This window comes from Mastigoproctus giganteus, chromosome 1, assembly GCF_048544385.1.
Source record: "Mastigoproctus giganteus isolate SK-2022 chromosome 1, ASM4854438v1, whole genome shotgun sequence".
NCBI lineage: Eukaryota > Metazoa > Arthropoda > Arachnida > Uropygi > Thelyphonidae > Mastigoproctus > Mastigoproctus giganteus.
The window spans coordinates 33,156,399-33,178,507 of NC_143575.1; the positions used below are offsets into that span (position 1 = coordinate 33,156,399).

Sequence of the window (22,109 nt, forward strand, 5' to 3'; positions counted from 1 at the left end):
TGTCAACTGTTAACTGTCAAAATCACTGGTGCATTCAGTTCAAGGATTACAAGAAAAAAATTAAATTTTTATGGAGAACCTAGATTATCTTTCTGAAGAACTTTACTTCATTTTGTGCCAAGGAGAATTTCAGATGGTGTCGATAATAAAAGTTGTAGATATTATTTTTCTGTAAACATTTCTATAGCCTTTGCTTGAAGGAGATGCTAATTGGAAGTTGTACTAAATTTTTTCCATAACTACATAAGATCACTAATGTGATACATAATTTAATTATAAACAGATACATACTTAAATATATAATAACCATTCAATCAATTCGTATCTGTTTCACTATAGCATAAAAGTAAAAGGATTCCATATTTTTGCACACTGTTGTATATATATTTATTCTTGTTATTTGTATAAAACTATAAAATCTCTTCTTATAGCTGTTGTTGTTTTGGTTTTTAGGAGCATTAGCAACTAAGGCCATATTGCTACAGGGATATGTGGTAGTCATTCCCTGACCTTTCTGCATCCTCTGTATTTGGTGGTCACGGGCTCGAACCCTAGTCTAATCAAGAAGCATGTACTACACACTGCTGCTCCTGCCCATGGAGGCACCTCTTCTTATAGCAATCTCATGAAAAAAAGGCATATATCTCTGCAATGCAATGATCTGCTAATTATTATTAAGTGTATTATTATGATGAAATTCCTGTGTTCAAAGCATCCTATTGTACATACTATTAAACCAAAGAATTTTTCATTCCGCAGTAGGTGTCTCGAACCCCGGTCTAATCAAGAAGCGTGTGATACGCACTGCTGCTCCTGCCCACGGAGGAGCCTCTTCTTATAGCAATCTCATGAAAAAAGGCATATATCTTTGCAATGCAATGCAATGATATGCTAATTATTATTAAGTGTATTATTATGATGAAATTCCTGTGTTCAAAGCATCCTATTGTACATACTATGAAACCAAAGAATTTTTCATTCCGCAGTAGGTGTCTCGAACCCCGGTCTAATCAAGAAGCGTGTGCTACGCACTGCTGCTCCTACCCACGGAGGCGCCTCTTCTTATAGCAATCTCATGAAAAAAGGCATATATATCTCTGCAATGCAATGATATGCTAATTATTATTAAGTGTATTATTATGATGAAATTCCTGTGTTCAAAGCATCCTATTGTACATACTATGAAACCAAAGAATTTTTCATTCCGCAGTAGGTGTCTGACACATTTGGAGTACACAATATTCAAGTATTAAGCTTCATATTCAACCGCACATGCACAAACTAACTTTTCCTCTTCTTTTTATCTATTTTGCTTCCGAATTTATTCCAATTTCTTAGAAATAACTTTGGAAAGATTTGGAACAATCTTTGTTCTTATGTATTTCCCAAAAATTACAATCTCCAGAAATTCAAGTTCAATGTCAATAAGTATTTGCTTTCTTCTTAAATCATGCAAGTACTAGATTAATGTAATATACAGGCCAAAATCCTTTCGTACTTGGGTTAACATTGAGAGAGAGAGAGAGAGAGAGAGAGAGAGAGAGAGAGAGAGAGAGAGAGAGAGAGAGAGAGAGAGAGATCTTTCAGCATTAGAGCGAATAATGCTTCAAACTAAAAAAATTACATATAAATTATATACAAATAGTGCTAAAGCATCATTTCTGTATTGCTAAACAGTTTGTCACAAAGAAGAAAAACATCTTACTTTGTGAAAAAAAAAATTACCATGAATCGTCACAGTCCTACACTATAAATAAAGGGCAACTCCCACAAAGAGAAATATATTGCTATATATTTGTGATGATTGCTATTATCCAGATGGCCATTTCAGAGATTACTGTGTCTTCATTGGTGGGTGGATAGGCATCAGCAGTACACAATCTGGCACCAAAAAATGATTAATTTCCATATGAAAAACACCAACAGACAGATGATCAAGGTGTGTATAAATAGAGAGCAAATTCAAGGTGTGTATAAATAGAGAGCAAATTCAAGGTGTGTATAAATAGAGAGCAAATTCAAGCTGTGGAAGCTATATAACAATTTAATATAAGTAATGCTAAAATAGCATTTCTGTACACATTTAAAAAAACAAATTTTGCTTCAAAAATTTTGCAATTAAGTTTGCTTTCTAAGCTACATACAAAAATGAAACTTCATTGCTAGTTCATATAACTGTAAATGGAATTAAACAATTGCACTGCTTTCAATAAACCTTAAAACTGAGTATCTAAATATTTAAAAACAGAATGAACATACCGGTTTAATTCCTTTATCACTAAAGGAATCAATATTGGTCTTCAAGTCAAGCAACTTAAAAATGCGAACAGCAGCCACCTTAGCAGTACTATAATCTGGGGCGAATGCTACAGCTTGTGCAAACATGAAGGTTCCCATTATAACAGCTTCTGCTATTCTGAAAAACACACCCATTTTAAGTTAAGTTTTCATAAACACTACATGGTATTCAAAAGACCTTCAAAATATTTAAGGCTAAATTAAAGTAAAAATGACAAACAGTAATTAAAACACTTTGATATATTTAATTCTTCTGAAAAATATTCTGCACTACATTTGCTATATGTTTACTACAAAAGTTTACCTTTCATAGTAAATGTTTACCACACTTCCTACAAAAGGTGAGTTATTCTTGTTGTTGTTATTTGGTTTTTAGGAGCATTAGCAACTAAGGCCATATTGCTCTGGGAATATGCGGTGGTCATTCCCTGACCTTTCTGCATCCTCTGTATTTGGTGGTGATGGGCTCGAACCCCGGTCTAATCAAGAAGCATGTACTACGCACTGCTGCTCCTTCCCACCTGGCTATGGAGGCGCCTACAAAAGGTGAGATTGTTGTACATGTTGGCACTAATAATATTAAATGTAGGAGATCTGCAGATTTACTAAGCAAGTACAGGTCAATGCTGAAAAAAAAGTCGTGACTTAGGGTTAAATTTGAAGGTGTCTGCAATCCTGCAATGATGAGAGCATTGTCAATCAATTTGGCTCTGGAGAGATTGTTCAGGACTCATGGGGAAGAATTTTTCTCAGCATGCTCTGTGCTTATTAACAGGAGAGTTTGCTTCTACAGGGAGGGGATACACTTAAATAGAAAGAGTGCAAGAATATTTGGAAAACTTTTTCGGAAAACTGCTATCTAGAAGGGGGGGATACACGGACTAATAGACTAACAGTAGCCGCTGGCAGAGGTGAAAGTGATTCTTGCACTTCTATTGAAATTCAATTGAGCAGCAGCCTGGAAAGTAAGGAAATCGGGATTTCCAGGACTGCTGGGAGTCATAGTGGAACAAGTAAATACATGGGCTGTGTTAGGGTAATTAAGAGTAGAAACAAGTGCATCTATATTTGTGTGTACACCAATGCTAGGAGTATAGTTAATAAATGTGATGAGCTCGGAGTGCTAGTCAAGACATCAAAGGCAGATGATATTGTTGGGATATCAGAGACATGGTGTCGCACAGAAGTAAGCAGTGCAGAATTGGAATCTGGGGAGTACAATGTGCACAGAAAGGATAGACAGGACAGGAAGGAAGGAGGGGTTATGCTGTTAGTTAAGAAACACATAAAATCAAAGGAACTGCATCCAATTGATGTTGGTGGACAATGCAATGTTGAATCTGTTTGGTGTGGCATAAGCTGGGAAAGGAAAAATGAGTAGATGTGTGTAATAGGCCTAATCAATCTGATGAGTATAATGAGCAATCGTGCAGAGAAATAGAGTGGGCCAGTAAATCAGAGTGTCTTATAATGGGGGATTTTAATTTTCCAGAGATTGACTAGAATTTGTGGGTTGGTCACACACACACACACTAAGCAAGGCTTTTGTGGATTTATTGAATGATTGTTTTCTACAGCAGCATGTTTGGGAGGCAACTAGAGGGAGTAATATTCTTGTTCTGATTATCAGTAATGATTCTTCATGCATTAAGAATCTGCAGATAAAGGAACCACTAGGTGGCAGTGATCACATTGTGCTGAAGTGGGATTTACTGAAAGAGGTAACTACCATCACGGGTAAAGGGAAGGATTTTTGTTTTGGAAAGGTGACTACGGTGGTCTCAGACAGTATTTAAATTCTATATGGTGGGACCAACTGATGATGTTACCAACAGCAAATTCAAAATGGTAAGCATTCAAAGAAATAATCTTGGGAGCTACTAGGCCTAAATGGATATCAGATGAATTAATTAGACAACTGGCAGAGAAGAAAAATGTATGGGATACATATAAATTAATGGGTGAAACGTAAGCCTATGATAGATATAAGCTGGTCTGTAACCAAGTCACAAAGGAGATTAGGCAGGCAAATGCAGATTACGAGAAATCTTTGGCAAAGGATGCAAAGAAAAACAGAAAAGAATTCTTTACTTATGTAAATTCTAGAAGGAAGGGGATAAATCAGATTGGTCCACTGGATATCGATGGTTCAAGTATTGATGATTCTGCTCAGGTAGCAAATAAACTAAATGAGTATTTTGCATCTACATTCACACATGAGGAGTTATTCAGGGAGGGGAATACCAGAGGTGTATTAAACCCTGTCAGTAAGCTAGATAATCTTGTAATAACTGAGAGTAAAGTGGAGGAGAAATTTTTGAAGATAAACACCTGGGTGGAAGAAATCTATCCAGTTATATTAAAGGAGGCAGCAAAGGAAGTAAGCAAACCCTTAACCATAATTATGAGAGCTTCCTTGGAGCCAAGGGAGGTACTCATGGACTGGAGATGTGCAAATGGGACCCCAATCTGCAAAGGAGGATCAAAGGGGGAAACAAGTAATTACAGTTAGGTGAACTTCTGTTCCAGGGAAATTAATGGAGGCACTGGTTAAAGAAGCATTGCAAGATCATCTAGAAAAGACTTCAGTTATAGCTTGCACACAGTATGGTTTTGTTAAGGGACAGTCTTGCTTGACCAATTTGATTGGATACTATGATGTAATCACAAAGGAACTGAATGCAAGTAATAACTTTGATATCATATATTTGGATCTTAGAAATGCATTTGATACTGTTGCACATGGAAGACTGCTGCACAAATTGGAATAGTGTGGCATTGGATGCAAATTGCTGCTATAGATAAAGGGATGGTTAACTGGGAGAAGACAGAGAGTGGTAATCAATGGACACTGCTCATCGTGGACTAATGTTATTAGCGGAGTCCCCCAGGGTTCAGTGTTGGGTCCATTGTTATTTTCTGTGATAAATGATACTGATGATGGCATATCAGGCTTAATGTCCAAATTTGCAGACAATACGAAGGTTGGCAGGGTTGTTAAGGACACTAATGACAGTACGCTGCTGCAACAGGATCTAGAAAAGTTGAGCAGATCGGCTGAGAGGTGGAAAATGAAGTTTTACATTGACAATTGTAAAATACTTCATATGGGAAGCAGCAACCACAGAGTGATGTATCAACTCTGTGGTAATACACTGACAGCGGTAGAGAACGAAAAGGACCTGGGGGTAATTGTGCAGGCAGATATGAAGTTTTCTGAGCAGTGCAGATGGTCTGCAAGGGTAGCTCATCTTGTAAAAGTCACTATGAGCTACCCTTTCTAGGGATTTTTCTAGGAATAAGCATGTGATTATCCCCTTGTATAAGGTAATGGTCAGGCCACACCTTGAGTACTGAATGCAAGTCTGGAACGAGTACAGAGAAGGGTAACAAGATTAGTGAATGGAACAAAGGGTTGCTCTTATGAAGAAAGCCTTAAGTTTTGCAAATTACAGTGTCTGGAGACTAGGCACCAGCGAGGTGATCTGATTGAGGTATATAAAGCCTTGAATGGTTTGAGCATGCTCAATGCTGATGGAATTCTTCCTCTTGCTCAGAATAATCATCTGAGAGGGAATAAATTCAAATTGAGGAAAGACAGATATAGGATAGATGTGCAGAAGTTTTCCTTTAGCCAGCAGATAGTTGGTTGATGGAACAGACTTCCATTCTTTGTTGTGAAAGTCGACAGCCTAAATAAATTTAAGGCTGAGCTGGACAGTACTTGGAACGAACAGAGAGGTGAAATGGGAGCGGTTTTTTTTGGCTGATGCTGCATAAGCTTGCTTTCTTGCATCATATGCATCTATTAATGCCAATTAATTACCTTAAAATCAAAAGAAAAAAAAAAAGACAGTTGCTCCAGAGAAGACATCACATTATGATATTTAATTTTTCCATTGTAACTACATGTGACAGGTCAGCATTCCCCAACTCATACTTATATATTAAGTATGATTATATATTATATATACAGGAAACAGAAATTTGTGGAAACTTTTATTAATTCTACTGAAAATGAAAAAAAAAAAAAAAAAAACTAAATAAACACAAAACCAGTTGGTACTTCCATTTTCTAATGCAGAAAACTGTTAAGAGTGCAAAATTTGAAAATTATGCATGTACAGTTTTTTCCACTTAGAATTCCAATTGGTATACTACTAACAGACATCTATGAACTTCAATATTATTCAGCAATATTTATTAATTCAATATACAGGTAGCCCTCGTTTTGCGCTGGTCCAATTTGAGCCCATTCGCAATAGCGCCAATCACTAACCATAACGCAATTTTTATTTTTGAAATTTTTTTATAAATTGAAAGTTTAAAATCATCAGACAAAATTTATCAGCATCATACTGTGCTATGTATCATGCACTGTTCACGTGATTTAGGACAATCTAAGCCAATCAGCAATTAGCGCATTCGTATCAGAGACGAGAAAGATTCCCACCCTCAAAGTAACCACTTGTGGATGCGGGTAGCAAAGGTCCATGCGGTGAAGCATTCAGTTGGTTGTTACTTATGCTATTTACACGTGTTGGAAATTTATTATGCTAACATTTTTTTATTAATTATCCTATTAATAAATCATGTTATAAAGTTTTTAATTTAATAGAATAAAGACACACCATGTCTGGTAAAAGTAGTTAATTGAATCCTAGTGCAATATTCAGAGCATAGAATCTGATGAAAGCCGCCCTAATATGTGTAGGGCTATGCCTCCAACGACTATTACTACAACTATGAAGAATGCTAATAAAATATAAAAATCGATGCAAAGTGGTAGGTAAAATTTTTGGTGCCTGGAACCTAACCCTGTGATTTCCGATTGACTCCATTATATAAAGGGGTCTATCTGCGCCAATTCCATTTGTGCCTGTCTCCCCAGGAACCTAACCCCAACATAAATAGAGGGCTACCTGTACTTTAATATCAAAAGATTGAGTAGTTTAATATTAAAAAAAATTAAAACTAAAGCACTTATTATTCATTCACTTCACAAAGCTTTACATAAAAATTATTACAAGAAAGGTTGCAATGTACAATCTGTTTAAGAGTTCTCACTTGTTTTTTCAATTATGTTTTTTCAGCTAATTCCTCAGACCTACGAGGTCCTGCAATACACTTTCACATAATTCCTCTATGGAAACATAAAATATTGCCTTCAAAAAAACAACAAGTAAAACTGAGTTTATATTTAAGAAGGTAAAAAAAGTTTGTCATTACGCTTGTGCACTAACAAGCAAAATTTTTTTTGCAAGGGACTTGACAGGTCCATCATGACTGGAACCAGGTTAAGTTACAAATTGGTCTACCATTAGGCAAGATTTGAGCCTCTAAACACACAAGTTGATGCCATAGATAAAAATAAAATTGGGGGTTCAGCAGAGACTGTGTCTTATTCCATGTCAAGTAATACTCTTATAAGTCAGACCCTAGGACTGGATCTTTTAATGCAAAATTTTCTGGTTGCACAGGAGGTAGTTTTGCTGGTGGGTTCAATTGTAAGGGAAACTAAAATAATTCTGTAATAAACACAAATGAAACAAAACCAGAATATGCCTGCCAGGGGCAAAAATTAATGATGTGACTAGTAAAGCTATCAGTTTTTAAAAGTACCAAAGGGTATATGGTAATCCATGTAGATACTAATGACTTAAAACAAACTAATGATTTGGTAAAGAAATATAAATAAGGTCATACTGGAACAATTATAAAGAAGAACAAAATATTCTTGTTGTGTAATTCTGCTCAGATATGTTGTTGTTGTTATTTGGTTTTCAGGAGCATTAGCAACTAAGGCCATATTGCTCCGGGGTTATGCGGTGGTCATTCCCTGACCTTTCCGCATCCTCCGTATTTGGTGGTCACGGGCTTGAACCCAGGTCTAATCAAGAAGCATGTGCTATGCACTGCTGCTCCTGCCCACCTGGCTACGGAGGCACCTGCTCAGATATGACAGATGGGAATATACACTGTCCTAACTTTAATATTTGGGCACTTGCATATCTGCAAATAACCTTTATTTACAGGAAAACTAATAATGCATGCCAAAATCTTTTAACCATTATGACAGTCTCTAGCCTCCATGGAACACTTTGTACAAAGGGTTCTAATATTCTTGACTTGGGTCTCATTGAGAATCCAAACTGCATCCAAAATTCTATAGTACAAGAACCAATAGCAAATGACCACAATTTCATAAAAATGGGCAGTATCCAAAGAGATTTCTGGGGTCATACGATTAATTACTTTTTTTATTAACTTTAGTAACTACATTTTATTCTTATTTGTTCTTTTACCCCAACATACATGATCAGGTTTACAGAGATACTCAACATAGTGACATAAGGAAGGTTTGAGGGAATCCTTAAGGACTGCTGTAACAAGACGACATGTATCCATTCTTTTATCCCCCGAGATACTGACAAAATTTAAAAGCAAGACACTTGAGCATTTATTTTGAAAATAAATAATGAAATGGGGATAAAAATGTTAACAGAAGTACAAATACTACACAGGATACTTTTGCCTATACCTGAATAAAGAGGAGAGGATATCCAGCAAGGAGGAATAAACACAAAGGCTTGTAGATCCTGTCCCACACCACAGAAGAGTATTCAATGAGAAGAATATTCAATGTTATTTTCATGCATGCTTTTTACTGATATTATAGATAATGTAGGTTATAATGGGGTAACTTATTAATTAAAAATAAATAACTAAACATAAATGAATATATTTAAATAAAAATATATAATAAATAATAGGTTATAAATAAATATATAGCAAATGTAACATATATTACAAAAATAAATAATTAAGAAAAACCCTGATGAGTTTTCATGCATCAGAGATTAAGCATGTTTCCTTGTCCCATTTGCCTGGATAATTGTTTATTGTACTGTGAAATGCACTTTACAGGTATATTAGGAACTATGTGCATTTTATATCACAAATACATTAGGGCAACTTTTACGTGGTAAATACTTCTTTGAATATTAAATAGCTGCATGGTAAGTATATATATAAAATAGGATATATATTATTTTTACTTACTTGAATAAATTATCAAATTCCAGTTCTTCATTTATTACCAGCTTGCTTCCATAATACATAGCTGTAGCATATGAGAGAGTTGGAACACACTGAGCAAAGCCAAAAGTGAAGCCTCTATAGTGGGATTTTTTCCTGGCTACTCTATTAAAAACAATTTTACCATAAATCAAATTTATGATAATCAATAATAGCACTTTAACATTTCATTATATAACATGCAGGTTGTGACTGATTAGTTTAAAAAAAACATCTAGTATTTAAAACTGTATTACATAATTATTAATGTTGAAATTACATTATTTACTCTTTTGAATAGCTTTTTATTTAACTGGCTCAATTCTTCTGAGTTATTCTTATAATACCCCTTAATTCTAATATTAAAATTATATTTAAATTTGATCATTAATTATTTAAACTGAAATAATTTTGGCTAAGGTAAAGAAAGCCAGCACGAGAACGACGAGAAACGTCGGCTAACTTATGCAGAAAATTAGTTAGCTGACACCGGACTCTAGCACTGCTTGCTCAGTAAACAGAAGGCAGGTGTTATCAGTCTGGAGCCGAAATCGAAAAGGATATATTGATTGACAGGTTGGCATGACAAACGATGAAATGATTGGTGGTCGGTGCAACAGAAGACAAGCTATTGTGTAGTCATTGGTTGGGATTATGATGAGTATTTATGAATAAAGAACAGTGCATAATAGTTTTGTGATGAACAGTAAACAGGTAATAGTAGCAATGAATTTTTTAAAGGTGGAAGAAATTTGTAAGGAAAATAAAACATTGGTTGATTTTTTGATGAAAACTAAATTAATAAAAGTTTCGTTCCAATCATTTTATGTTCTTCACTGTTTTTTTCTCATTATTAAAAGGAAATATTTGGAGTTCATGAGTGTTTTTGCTATATTGTTGATTTAGGTTTGGTTACGAAAAAAGGAAAAGGTTTCTTTATTTTTCGTTATATTTCATAACCTAACCTTAAACATTAGGTTAGGAAATAATAGGAAAAGAAAGAAGGATTCTTTATTTATATATATATATAGATATATATAGTGAATAGCAATTAAGGTGTTGATTGACATCATGATACATGTGTATCTGCATGAGTGTCTTTAAAAATAAAAGTACAGTAATAAAAAATTAATATTTTGTTAATAAACAATTTATACGCTAGTCCACCCATGATTCTAAAGAAAAAAGGTTAGGTTGCTCCCTCCATTTCAGGAGGGGTTCAAGTTCCCATGGGATTCAAGTGCAGGCAACCTGACCTTTTTTCACCATTATGGAAAGTGTTCATTAGGGCATGTGCAATTAGGGCACGTTACCATTGAGACAAGTGACCATTAGTGCTTCTGAGTGCTACTAAAGTGATACTAAACTGATGTTATTGTGTGTTGTGTTCACACACCAATATATCGTTCTCGACTTCTGCTCCAGACCGATAACAGCTACTGTCTGTTAACCAAGCGAGCAGTGCTAGAGTGCCGTATCAGGAAACTAATTTTCCGCGTAAGTTATCCAACGTTTCTCGTCGTTCTCATGTTGGCTTTCGTTACCTTCGCCATAATTTTAATAGTAATTTAATAACAATCAATAATTTAACTTAAATTAAATTTGAGGAAGCTTTGGTCCTTCCAGTGATAGAGGCCAAAATATAGCCATCAAGGTTTGGGCTTACACCCACATTAGCAATGACACTGTTATTCACAGGCTGATAATATCATTTTAAACAATGGCTGCCAAAAGACAAATCCAGTAATTTTTTAAAATTTGGGCACCATCACAACAAATGTTTCCAGTACTCTCATCAGATGACGCAAAGCCCTGATTAACAAATTTATGATGGTCTGCAAATAATGCTGAATCTAAGTAAATAAGCCAGGCATTGAAGCAAAACTGTCAACTAAACACATAACAAAAGTTAGTTCCCCTTCAATGCTAACACTGATCCAGTGTTAGCATTTAAATAATTTGAAAGTTGTTTTCCAGGTAACAAAATAATCTGAAAGTTGTGCAAACCTCTGCATTCAATTTACATCTGAGAATGCCTTAGGACTGATGTTAACATCTGTAATGCCGTCCTTATGAAGAAAGACTTTGAATATGTGGGTTGCAGAGTTTGGAAACTAGGCACCTTAGAGGAGATTTGATCGAGGTGTTTAAGGCTCTGAGAGGCATCAGTAAAATGAATGAGGACAAAATTTTCAAGATTATAAATGATGCTAGAACTAGGGGACATAAATTCAAATTACAGGGGGAGGTGTTTAGATTGGACTGCAGGAAGTTTTATTTTAGCTAACGAGTTATAAATTACTAGAATAAGTTGCCTACATGGGTAGTAGAGGCTGACAGTTTGGGGAAATTCAAAGGTCATCTGGATAGTACCTTCAGGTGAGGGAAGTGCATAGGATGATAGGTTTAATTTTTTTTTTTTTTTTTGGCTGGTGCAGCATAAGCCATAGGCTTTCTTGCACCATGCGGCCATTACTAATACTAATGCAAGCATAAGCATAAGCCTAAGGCTTGACGGCAGCGTAAGACTTCTGGCTTTAAAAATAATTATTTAATTAATAGCAGCAGAGTAGAGGGAAATAAATTGTGCACTATATTTCTTTGTAATCACATAATTTCTTTCTGTCTTTATCTTGAAAGACAGTGTGTGATTTGAAAGAAACAGTGTGAAAATTTCAATCAAATTTTCCCATGAAAGAGTTGATTCAAACTCAACTCTTCAAGAATTAAAATCAATTTAAATTCTTGAAGATCACAGGTTGAATCTACAATATATCTCACTACCCTATATATCATATATAGGGTAGTGAGATATATTATAGCTGTAACTGGAAATTTCAATTTACTAGATTCTACATTGTCTAGTGATAATTTAGACAATGTAGTGCAAAATTTAGTGCAAATTATCTCCAATCCAGCATTGGATTGGATAATTTGCCAAGGATGATAAAAGAAAAGCTTTCCTGTACTTAAAAGAGTTGTTGTTTGGTTTTTAGGAGCATTAGCAACAAAGGCCATATTGCTCCGGGAATATGCGGTGGTCATTCCCTGACCTTTCCGCATCCTCCATATTTGGTGGTGACGGGCTCGAACCCTGGTCTAATCAAGAAGCGTGTGCTATGCACTGCTGCTCCTTCCCACCTGGCTACGGAGGCGCACTTAAAAGAGTAAAATCAAGAAGATATCTACAGTGAGATTTACAAGGAGAGAAGAAGATACTGCAAAGAAAAGTTAATCAAACAGAACCATCATTAAACAAAATAATGTGTAAGAACTGATATAAAATTATACAGAAGAGAAAAGTTTGCATTAAAGTTAATGTTTTGAAAAGAGAGTGACTTTTGAGGTAAACTCACTTATTTATCAGGCTAGATCTTTTAGATTTCATTTAGCATAACAAATATGTGTACATGCATTATGGTTTTAAGGTAGAGAGAGAGAGAGAAAGAGAGAGAATTTTAAGAAATGGGATAAGTAAATGATAAATATTAAGGATGAAGCTAAATAAGGGATGAATTATAAGGTAAAGTTGAAGAAAGAAGGTAATTACAGTAAGAGAGATAACTTAACTGAATGTGTTCCATGAGAATTACAAGTATCATAAGAGCTTGAATCGAGAAAAAAAAATTTAAATGTATAAGTTTTGGTTGAGTTGAGCAAAGTCAATTAAAAGAAAAAAACAGTTTATAACACGTCAGTGGAATTCAAGTAAAGTAACTAATCCAATTTCACATATAATACTGAGTTAAAAGAATTTAAGTGGTATACAAATTTGAACTTAAAGAAAGAGTGAGTGACATTAAAGGTTTCCTTGCTGTTTGTGTCTGTACCATATGTATTATATATGCAGGTTGCCTTCGTTTTTCTTTTTTTTTTAAGAAAACTCACAGACACAAAATATATCAGAATCTATAGTACTTAGTATCATACATGGGTTGAAGGCTGAGTAAACAGAAGATACGTGTAGATATTAAATTAAAATTTCTGTAGACTGTAATTTTTGGAAAATACATGTGAAGGAAGCTTGTTCCAAAGAACCCAGTTTTATTGATGCAGAAGAAGCAATATTTGAGATGTGCTTATGCCAAGAGCCATTCAATGTCAGGATAATCCTCAACAGAGGATATGCAATCTTATCTAGAGATCTGTGTCATCAAAGATGAATACGGGGCAATAGACTCTTTTTTGAAAGAAATAACACAGATTGAGTTTTAGAAGGGCTGAAGTTCACTTTTTCTTCACCCAATTGGTGAATAACTTAGAGATCAGCATCAAATGATTAGTGGTGGATATTCAATAAACTGAAACTGTTTGTGTAGGGTAAAGTTTCCTAAACCTGAGGGTAGAAGTTAACTATCAAAGAGATTTCCAGTTAGTGAAAGGTCTCCCACTCTTTTCTACCTAAGGAAATGAGTGGGAAAAGCACTGAACCTTGTATGACATCAGCATTAGCTGAGAAAATGGAAGACAGAGAATTATCTACCATCACATGCAGTCAGAGATAAAACTGGCAACTGAACTGCAAAAAAAAAAAAAAAAAAAAAGACCTTTAGGCCAAACACAATCAAATACATTGGGAAATCCAAGAGAAACTGCCTGAGCTTCACTGAATTTGCTCCACTGAAACTGTTCCAAGATTAGCAATATAAGCCAATATATCACCAGTGGATCAATATTAACAGAATCCATATTTAGTGAACACTGATCAGATGAAAGATTTCATGGCAGCTTAATAGTTGGCAGTTGATGGATTTCCCCCTCATTACTTTGGAAAGAGTAGAGAGAAGTGCAATGGGATGATAACTGCTGGAAGATCACAGGAGGCATTCAATGGAGAGTATTTGGTATTATAAGGGATAATTTGCCAAGATCACTGATACAAGGGTTAGAAGAAAAGTAAGACACTAATACAAGCTCCACTTACAATACAAAGTCCAAGGACATTGGGACTCAGAGAGAAATGCCTTTGGACATTTCTGATGTGAGTTGTAACTTCATCGTTTGTATAGCCTGTAGCACATATTTTAAGGTTGGTCTAGTAGACAGACCTAGCTCAACTGACGATTCTTTTCTTTGCAACTGGTGTAAAAAGTGTACTGATCTCAGTGACTGAAATTCTTCTTTGATCTCAAAGAAGAATTTGAGTCACTGAAGAAACAAGTGCTTTCCCTAGAAACAAATGTAACTGGGAACTTGTCAAGACCTCAAGTATCTTATGACTTGCCAAATGATGCACCCCCGATTTGGGTTCCAGAAAAGAATAGTCAAGTGCAGACTGCTCTGGAGAAAGGTGATCTAGTTTTATTTGGAGACTATTATTAAGGAAATGGGTAACATTTTTTGTAATAAAGATAGGTGGTCCAGAACCAGAGTGTGTTTTGCCAGGAGCAACAATTGATGATATTACCAACCAACTGTCAGATTTTAAGGGAGGTAAAGAGAGCATTATTATTCATATGGGGACTAACGATATTAAAATGCTATGCAACATATTTAGTTTTATGAAAGCCAAGTACACTCAAATTTTCTCAACAAAAAAAAAAAAAAAAAAAAACATGAATTTAAGAAAACAAAATCTCTAAAATGAATCTTACAATACCTTCGAGGTGCATTCAGAACTGCAACATAATCTGCATAAAATCTTTGTTCCTGATGAAGGGAAGCTACAGTACGAATGTTTTCAATAGTCTCAACTGCAATCTAGAAATATATAAAAGTGTAAAGAAAACTAAGAACAAAACAAAATTTGAAAGCTACTTACATATTCATTTTTTGAAATTATAATACAAGTGAACATTCAAAACTTTGTTCTCACTCCGTGAATTCTTAATATAAACACAGAAAAAGTGTCCCTGCAACACTCCTAATCCTGATCTCTAAATTGTTACTACCTCAACTATCTTACAATACATTGACAACTCATAGAAAAAAGCAAAAGGGTCAAGCTAATGGGAGTGCTGTGGCTCAGGGAAGAACTGAGGGGGGCAGTTGCCCTCTGAATCACAGCCTTTTAAAATGCACTGCTTGTTTGATGTTTGTGTAGCAATCAGGTACAGGACATGATATTGCCAAGAGGAATGTCCTGTTGTGCGCGTGATGCAAGGAGTGTGAGGAAATCAGGCGACAACTCAGCATTGTTATGGGCATATAAGAGAGTTTGAAGGACAGGGTGGATGCCCTCGAAGGATCTAAATTCAGGGGCCCATCAAGTTCTCAACTGCCCACATCAACGCCAGAGCTTGCACTTCATTATCACGCAACACAGTGGCAACCACCAAGGCAGAATGCGCTGGTCCACAGGAAGAACTAGTAGTTGTCGGTGACCCTATTGTCAGGGAAACAGGGAACATGGTATGTAAAAAGGATAGGTGGAACAGGACCAGGGTATGTCTGACAGGGGCAAAGGTTGATGATGTTGTAGAGCAGATATCATCTTTTAAGGGCACAAAAGGTGATATTGTTGTATACGTTGGCACTAATGATATTAAGAGTAGGAGACCGGCAGAATTATTTAACAAGTACAGGTCACTGTAGAAAAAAAAGCCTTGAATTAGGATTGAATTTGAAAGTTGAAATTCAAATTTGAATTTGAACAATTTCAAATTTCCTAGACACGATAGGAGGGAGTATATGATGAGAGCCCTGTCAATCAATTCGGCCCTGGAAAGATTGTACAAGGCTCAAGGGGTAGAATTTTTTTCAGCCTGGTCTGTACTTGTTAAAAGGAAAGACTGCTTCTACATGGATTGGATACACTTAAATAGAAAGAGTGCAAGAATATTTGCTGATGCCATCAAAGCAGTGTTAGGTGGGTCACAGCCTGGAAAACAAGGTGGAGAGTTGTTGTTGTTGTTTTGGTTTTTAGGAGCATTAGCAACTAAGGCCATTTTGCTCCGGGATATGCAGTGGTCATTCCCTGACCTTTCTGCATCTTCCGTATTTGGTGGTAACAGGCTCGAACCCCAGTCTAATCAAGAAGCATGTAATACGCACTACTGCTCCTTCCCACCCGGCTACGGAGGCGCCCTAAGATGCAGAGTATTTCAGAGACTGCTTGGAGTCACTGCGGTAAAAGTAAACACGTATCAGGTGCATGTATTCTTGCGTATACACCAATGCTAGGAATTTGGTAAATGAATTTGATGAATTTGAGTGTTGGTCAAAACATCAAAGGCAGATACTGTTGGGATATCAGAGACGTGGTGTCACACAGATATAAGGAATACAGAACTGGAATTTGGGGAGTACAATGTGTACAGGAAGGATAGACAGGATAGGAAGGGAGGAGGGGTTATGCTATTAGTTAAGAAACACAAACTCCAAGGAAGTGCAGCCAGTCGACATCAATGAACAGTGCAGTGTTGAGTCAGTTCGGTGTGACATAAGTACTGGGAGATCAAAATTGAGAGTAGGAGTGTGTTATAGGCCTAATGACTCTGATGAGTATAATAAACAACTGTACAGGGAAATAGAATGGGCCAGTAAATCAGAGAGTCTTATAATGGGGGATTTTAATTTCTCGGATATTGACTGGAATTTGTGGGTTGGTCACTCACACACTAACAAGGCTTTTGTGGATTTACTGGATGATTGTTTTCTATCAGCATGTCCGGGAGGCAACTGATGGAGTAATACTCATGATCTGATTATCAGTAGAGATTCTTCATGCATTAAGAATCTGCAGATAAAGGAACCACTAGGTTGCACTGATAACAGTTTGCTGAATTGGGATTTCTCACAGAGGTAACTACCATCAGGGGTAGAGGGAAGAGTTTTTGCTTTCATAAAGGCAACTACGGTGGTCTGAGACAGTATTTAAATTCTATACGGTGGGACCAATTGATGATATTACTAACAGCAAATTCAAAATGGGTGGCATTCAAAGTATTAATCTTGGAAGCTACTAGGCTTTACATACCAACTAAGAAATACTATTGAAGGTTTAGGCCTAAATGGATGTCAGATGAACTAATTAGAAATGTGGCAGAGAAGAAAAATAGAAAAATACATGGGATACATATAAATTAATGGGTGACATTGAAGCCTATGATAGATATAAGCTGGTCTGTAACTAAGTTACAAAGGAGGTTAGGCAGGCGAAGGTAGATTACGAGAAATCTTTTGCAAAGGATGCAAAGAAAAACAGCAAAGAGTTCTTTACTTATGTAAACTATAGAGGGAAAGGGATGAATCAGATTGGTCCACTGGATATTGATGGTTCAACTGTTGATGATCCTGCTCAGGTGGCTAAATGATTATTTTGCATCTACATTCACACATGAGGAGTTATTCAGGGAGGGGAATTTCAGAAGTGAATAAAACTCTGGCAGTGAGCTGGATGATTTTGTAAAAACTGAGAGGAAAGTGGAGCAGAAATTGTTGAAGATAAACATAAAAAAGGCACCCTGGGTGGATGGGATCTATCCTGTTATATTAAAGGAGGCAGCAAAGGAAGTAAGCAAATCCTTAGCCATAATTATGAGAGTGTCCTTGGACTCAGTGGAGGTACCCATGGACTGGAGAAGCGCAAATGTGACCCCAATTCACAAAACAGGATTAAAGGGCGACACAAGTAATTATAGACCTGTTAGTTTAACTTCTGTTCCAGGGAAATTAATGGAGGCACTAGTTAAAGAAGCACTGTATGATCATCTATACAAGACTTCAGTTATAGCTCAGATAGCGCATGGTTTTGTTAAGGGGAAGTCTTGTCTGACCAATTTAATTGGATACTGTGATGTGGCCACAAAGGAACTAGATGCAGGGAATAACTTTGATAGCATATATTTCGATCTTAGAAAGGCTTTTGATATTGTGGTACATGGAAGACTGCTGCACAAATTGGAGCAGTGTGGCATTGGAGGCAAATTGCTGCTTTGGATAAAGGGATGGTTGAGTGGGAGAAGACAGAGTGGTAATCAATGGACACTGCTCTTCATGGACTAATGTTATTAGTGGAGACCCTCAGGGTTCAGTTTTGGGTCCATTGTTGTTTTCTGTATTTATAAATGATATTGATGATGATGGTATATCAGGCTTAATGTCCAAGTTTACAGACGATACGTGGCAGGGTTGATAATGACAGTACGCTGCTGCTGCAACAGGATCTAGAAAAGTTGAGCAGCTAGGCTGAGAGGTGGCAAACGAAGTTTCACATTGACAAATGTAAAGTACTAGATATGGGAAGCAGTAACGTATCAATTCTGTGTTACTACAATGACAGTGGTAGAGAATGAAAAGCACCTGGTTGTAATTGTGCAGGCAGATATGAATTTTTTCTGAGCAGTGCAGACAATCTGCAAAAGTAGCTCATGGTGTCTTGTCAATGATATACAGGAATTTTTTTTGGCAGGGATAAGGAGGTGATTATTCCCTTGTATAAGGTAATGGTCAGGCCACACCTTGAGTACTCTATGGGTACAGGTCTGGAGGCCTCATTTTAAGAAGCATGTAATGCTGTTGGAACGAGTACAGAGAAGGGCAACAAGATTAGTGAATGGAATGAAGGATTGCTCTTATGAAGAAAGCTTAAGTTTTGCAGATTACAGTGTCTGGAGACTAGGCTCCTACAATGTGATGTGATTGAGGTGTATAAAGCCTTGAATGGTTTGAGCAGGCTCGATGGCAATGGGATTTTTCCTCTTGCTCAGAGGAAGAATCCCATCAATTTCCTCAATTTGAATTTATGCCCTCATGAGAGGGCATAAATTCAAATTGAGGAAAGACAGTTGTAGGATAGATGTATGGAAGTTTGCCTTTAGCCAGTGGGTAGTTGACTGGTGGAACAGACTTCCATCTTTTGTTGTGGAAGTTGATAGCCTAAATAAATTTAAGGCTGATCTGGACAGGTATTTGGAATGAACGGAGGGGTGAAATGGGAGTGTTTTTGTTTTTTTTTTTGTTTTTTTTTGGCTGATGCTTTCTTGCATCATATGCCTCTACTAATGCTAAAAATACTAATGCTAAAGACAAACTTCACTATCAGTTATTTCCATCAAAAATGACATCCAAAAAAAATTGGTTATAACAACATCATTAATGACTTTGCAATCAAAAGGGCTAGAAATATTTTATAATTATCTAAAACAATGTTTGTGTGCAATAATTGCATTAATAATATGCAAATGTGTGTTTATTGGTTCCTATTATTATTTATTCGTGTTCCTATTTTTATGAGATGACTGCAATTGTAAACAATATTGTTGATTCATGTATTAAATATTATTCATATTTAAAATTTTTGTTCAGTATAATATAAAATTATTCAATTATTTCTTAGTTACTGTAAAATTTGAAAAAAAAAAAAAAAAAAAAAAAATCACTATTATTACAAAAACACCCCATAAAAGTTTTGCACTGGACCCCAGGGCCCACAAGTAATTTTCATTTTCTATGACTATGTTCATTGTTATTTGTTTCCATTTAACAAATTGAACTGTTATTTACATTTTAATTGTTAGTACTATATTTTAGCTATTATAAATATTTACAGATGTAAACATTTATAATGGCTAAATAACTGAATGTTAAGCACTAATAACATTCAGTCATTGGTACTTAACATTGATAGAATTGTATTTCCCAAAAGGTGCTCAACTACTAGGTATACCTATCAAAAATTTGGCACCTCTCAATCTCTAATGTGCCAGATTTTAAACAGTTTCCTAATTAGTTCAATCTTAAAACTTTATGATCACACCTATTTAATTCAAATGTAAAATCAGTATACTTTTTTAATGGGGAAGAAACTTGAAACAGCACTAAAAAGCTTTAAAATAAGTTGAGATATTTGTGTTTAAATAACATAAGAAAATACTGAAAATAAGATGGCAGGAAAAGATTAATAACAAAGAAATATATGAACAAATCTAGCAACAATGAATAAACTATTCAAAGAAACAAAAAATAGTAGTGGACAAGAGAGAGAGAGAGAGAGAGAGAGAGAGAGAGAGAGAGAGAGAGAGAGAGAGAGAGAGAGCGCATGCAAGGAATCTGAAACCCTGTGAATTTCTTTTTAGAAAATTTAATTTTTATTGTAGTTTGTTGTTTGTTATTTGGTTTTTAGGAGCATTAGCAACTAAGGCCATATTGCTCCGGGATATGCGGTGGTCATTCCCTGACCTTTCCGCATCTTCCATATTTGGTGGTGACGGGCTCGAACCCCGGTCTAATCAAGAAGCATGTGTTTTTGATTGTTATCATGTGTTTTTGATTGTTATCATGGTGCCAACTAAGAGAATAAGTAACAGCGATACTAGTAAATTTATCAAGAAAAGGAAAGAGAACGAGTTGGATTAGAAAACTAAAAAAAATAATAAGAATGAATGAAAATGGCCAAACATCAACAAGCATCATGCGGAATTCAGATTTGTCAGTGGCAACGGTGAACGCAATAAAGGAGAAAGGCAGGATATGAAATACATACCAGTTTTTACAGTACAATAACATGCGTTTTTCTTCCTTTTATGTTTTCTTTTCTTATGTGCCCCTCTGGCTACTTCACCGCTGTCCCTAGATAAAGTTTTTAATTGAACTAATTAAAAATATATAACTATTATCTTCATTCTTCTGAGGATATTATGTGGTTTTTGTAATTTGGGCAAATCAGGGATATAGCAGCAATATTTTATTAGTCATTCCTGAGTTATGCAATCCTCGACTTATATAATAAGTCTTGGAACGTATCTCTTACGTATGTCGGGGAATTTCTGTATTTTTGGATTAACTGGGAAATCAATTATTATCCGGGAATATTTTTTTTACCATCTACCCCGGAAAAACCGTATATATATATATGTATATGTGTGTGTACACACACACACACACACACACACACACACACACACACACACACACACACACACACACACACACACACACACACACACACACACACAGAGTCTCAAAAAAATGTATACACTCTTTTACAGCCCAAAAATAAATAAATATTTTCTTTTTTAGCTGTAACGAATTAAAAATTATGGCTGAAACGAGACTAAGCTTTGAAAAAAGGAAATTCATCCTAAAGCACTACTGGAAGTGCAAGAACATAGTGGAAGTGCAAAGATGTTTCAGAAGGGAGTTTGAAAGAGATCCACCAATGCGGCTCACCATTGCTCACATTAGAGATAAGTTTGAAGCAGAAGGAACTGTTCAAGATGTCCACAAGCATTGTTCTGGAAGATCACGGATGTCCACAAGTCCAAAAGGAGAAGAAAAAAAATGGTAATAGAAACATACCAATGTTCTCCAAGGAAATCTGTTTGGAAAACAGCTTGTGAGATAGGCATAGTGTTACTTGCATTTTGAAGCACAGACAAAGAAAATGAATGGCTACCAGTTTAAACACTTGCGAGAGCCAGTAGCTCACAATAATTCCACATCTGTTCTCTTTAATTTAAATTATAAAACTTGGATGTATCTGAATTGAAACTATAAAAAGAAATATTCAGAGTGTGTATACATTTTTGAAACACACTATTATTTATATATATATATATATATAGTTAAATAATTTTGAAATAATTGGAAAAACGGAATATTTCATAATAAAAATAAACAGGAGGGTACAGCATACATCAGGGGCAGCAAAAAGCATATTCCTCTACATGATGCTTGAAATATAATTTAGAATAAGGATTAAAATTAAAATAAAATAATGCCAGCAGTACGGCATTGCCATACTGCTGGCATTATTTTTTTTATTTTTATTTTAATCCTTATTCTAAATTTTA

General features: G+C 35.6%; 1 protein-coding gene across 4 annotated transcripts in view; it reads right to left on the minus strand.

Annotated features, from left to right (window-relative positions):
- LOC150090693 (ATP-dependent translocase ABCB1-like) overlaps window positions 1-22,109 on the minus strand; it is a 390,895-nt gene that overhangs the window by 30,114 nt on the left and 338,672 nt on the right. For all 4 annotated transcript variants that reach the window (XM_090372299.1, XM_090372310.1, XM_090372292.1 and 1 more), the window contains 3 exons: window positions 14,975-15,075; window positions 9,361-9,501; window positions 2,260-2,416 (listed from right to left, as the gene is read on the minus strand). In XM_090372299.1, coding sequence (XP_090228425.1) covers window positions 2,260-2,416; window positions 9,361-9,501; window positions 14,975-15,075 — 399 coding nt within the window. The remainder of the gene's footprint in view (window positions 1-2,259; window positions 2,417-9,360; window positions 9,502-14,974; window positions 15,076-22,109) is intronic.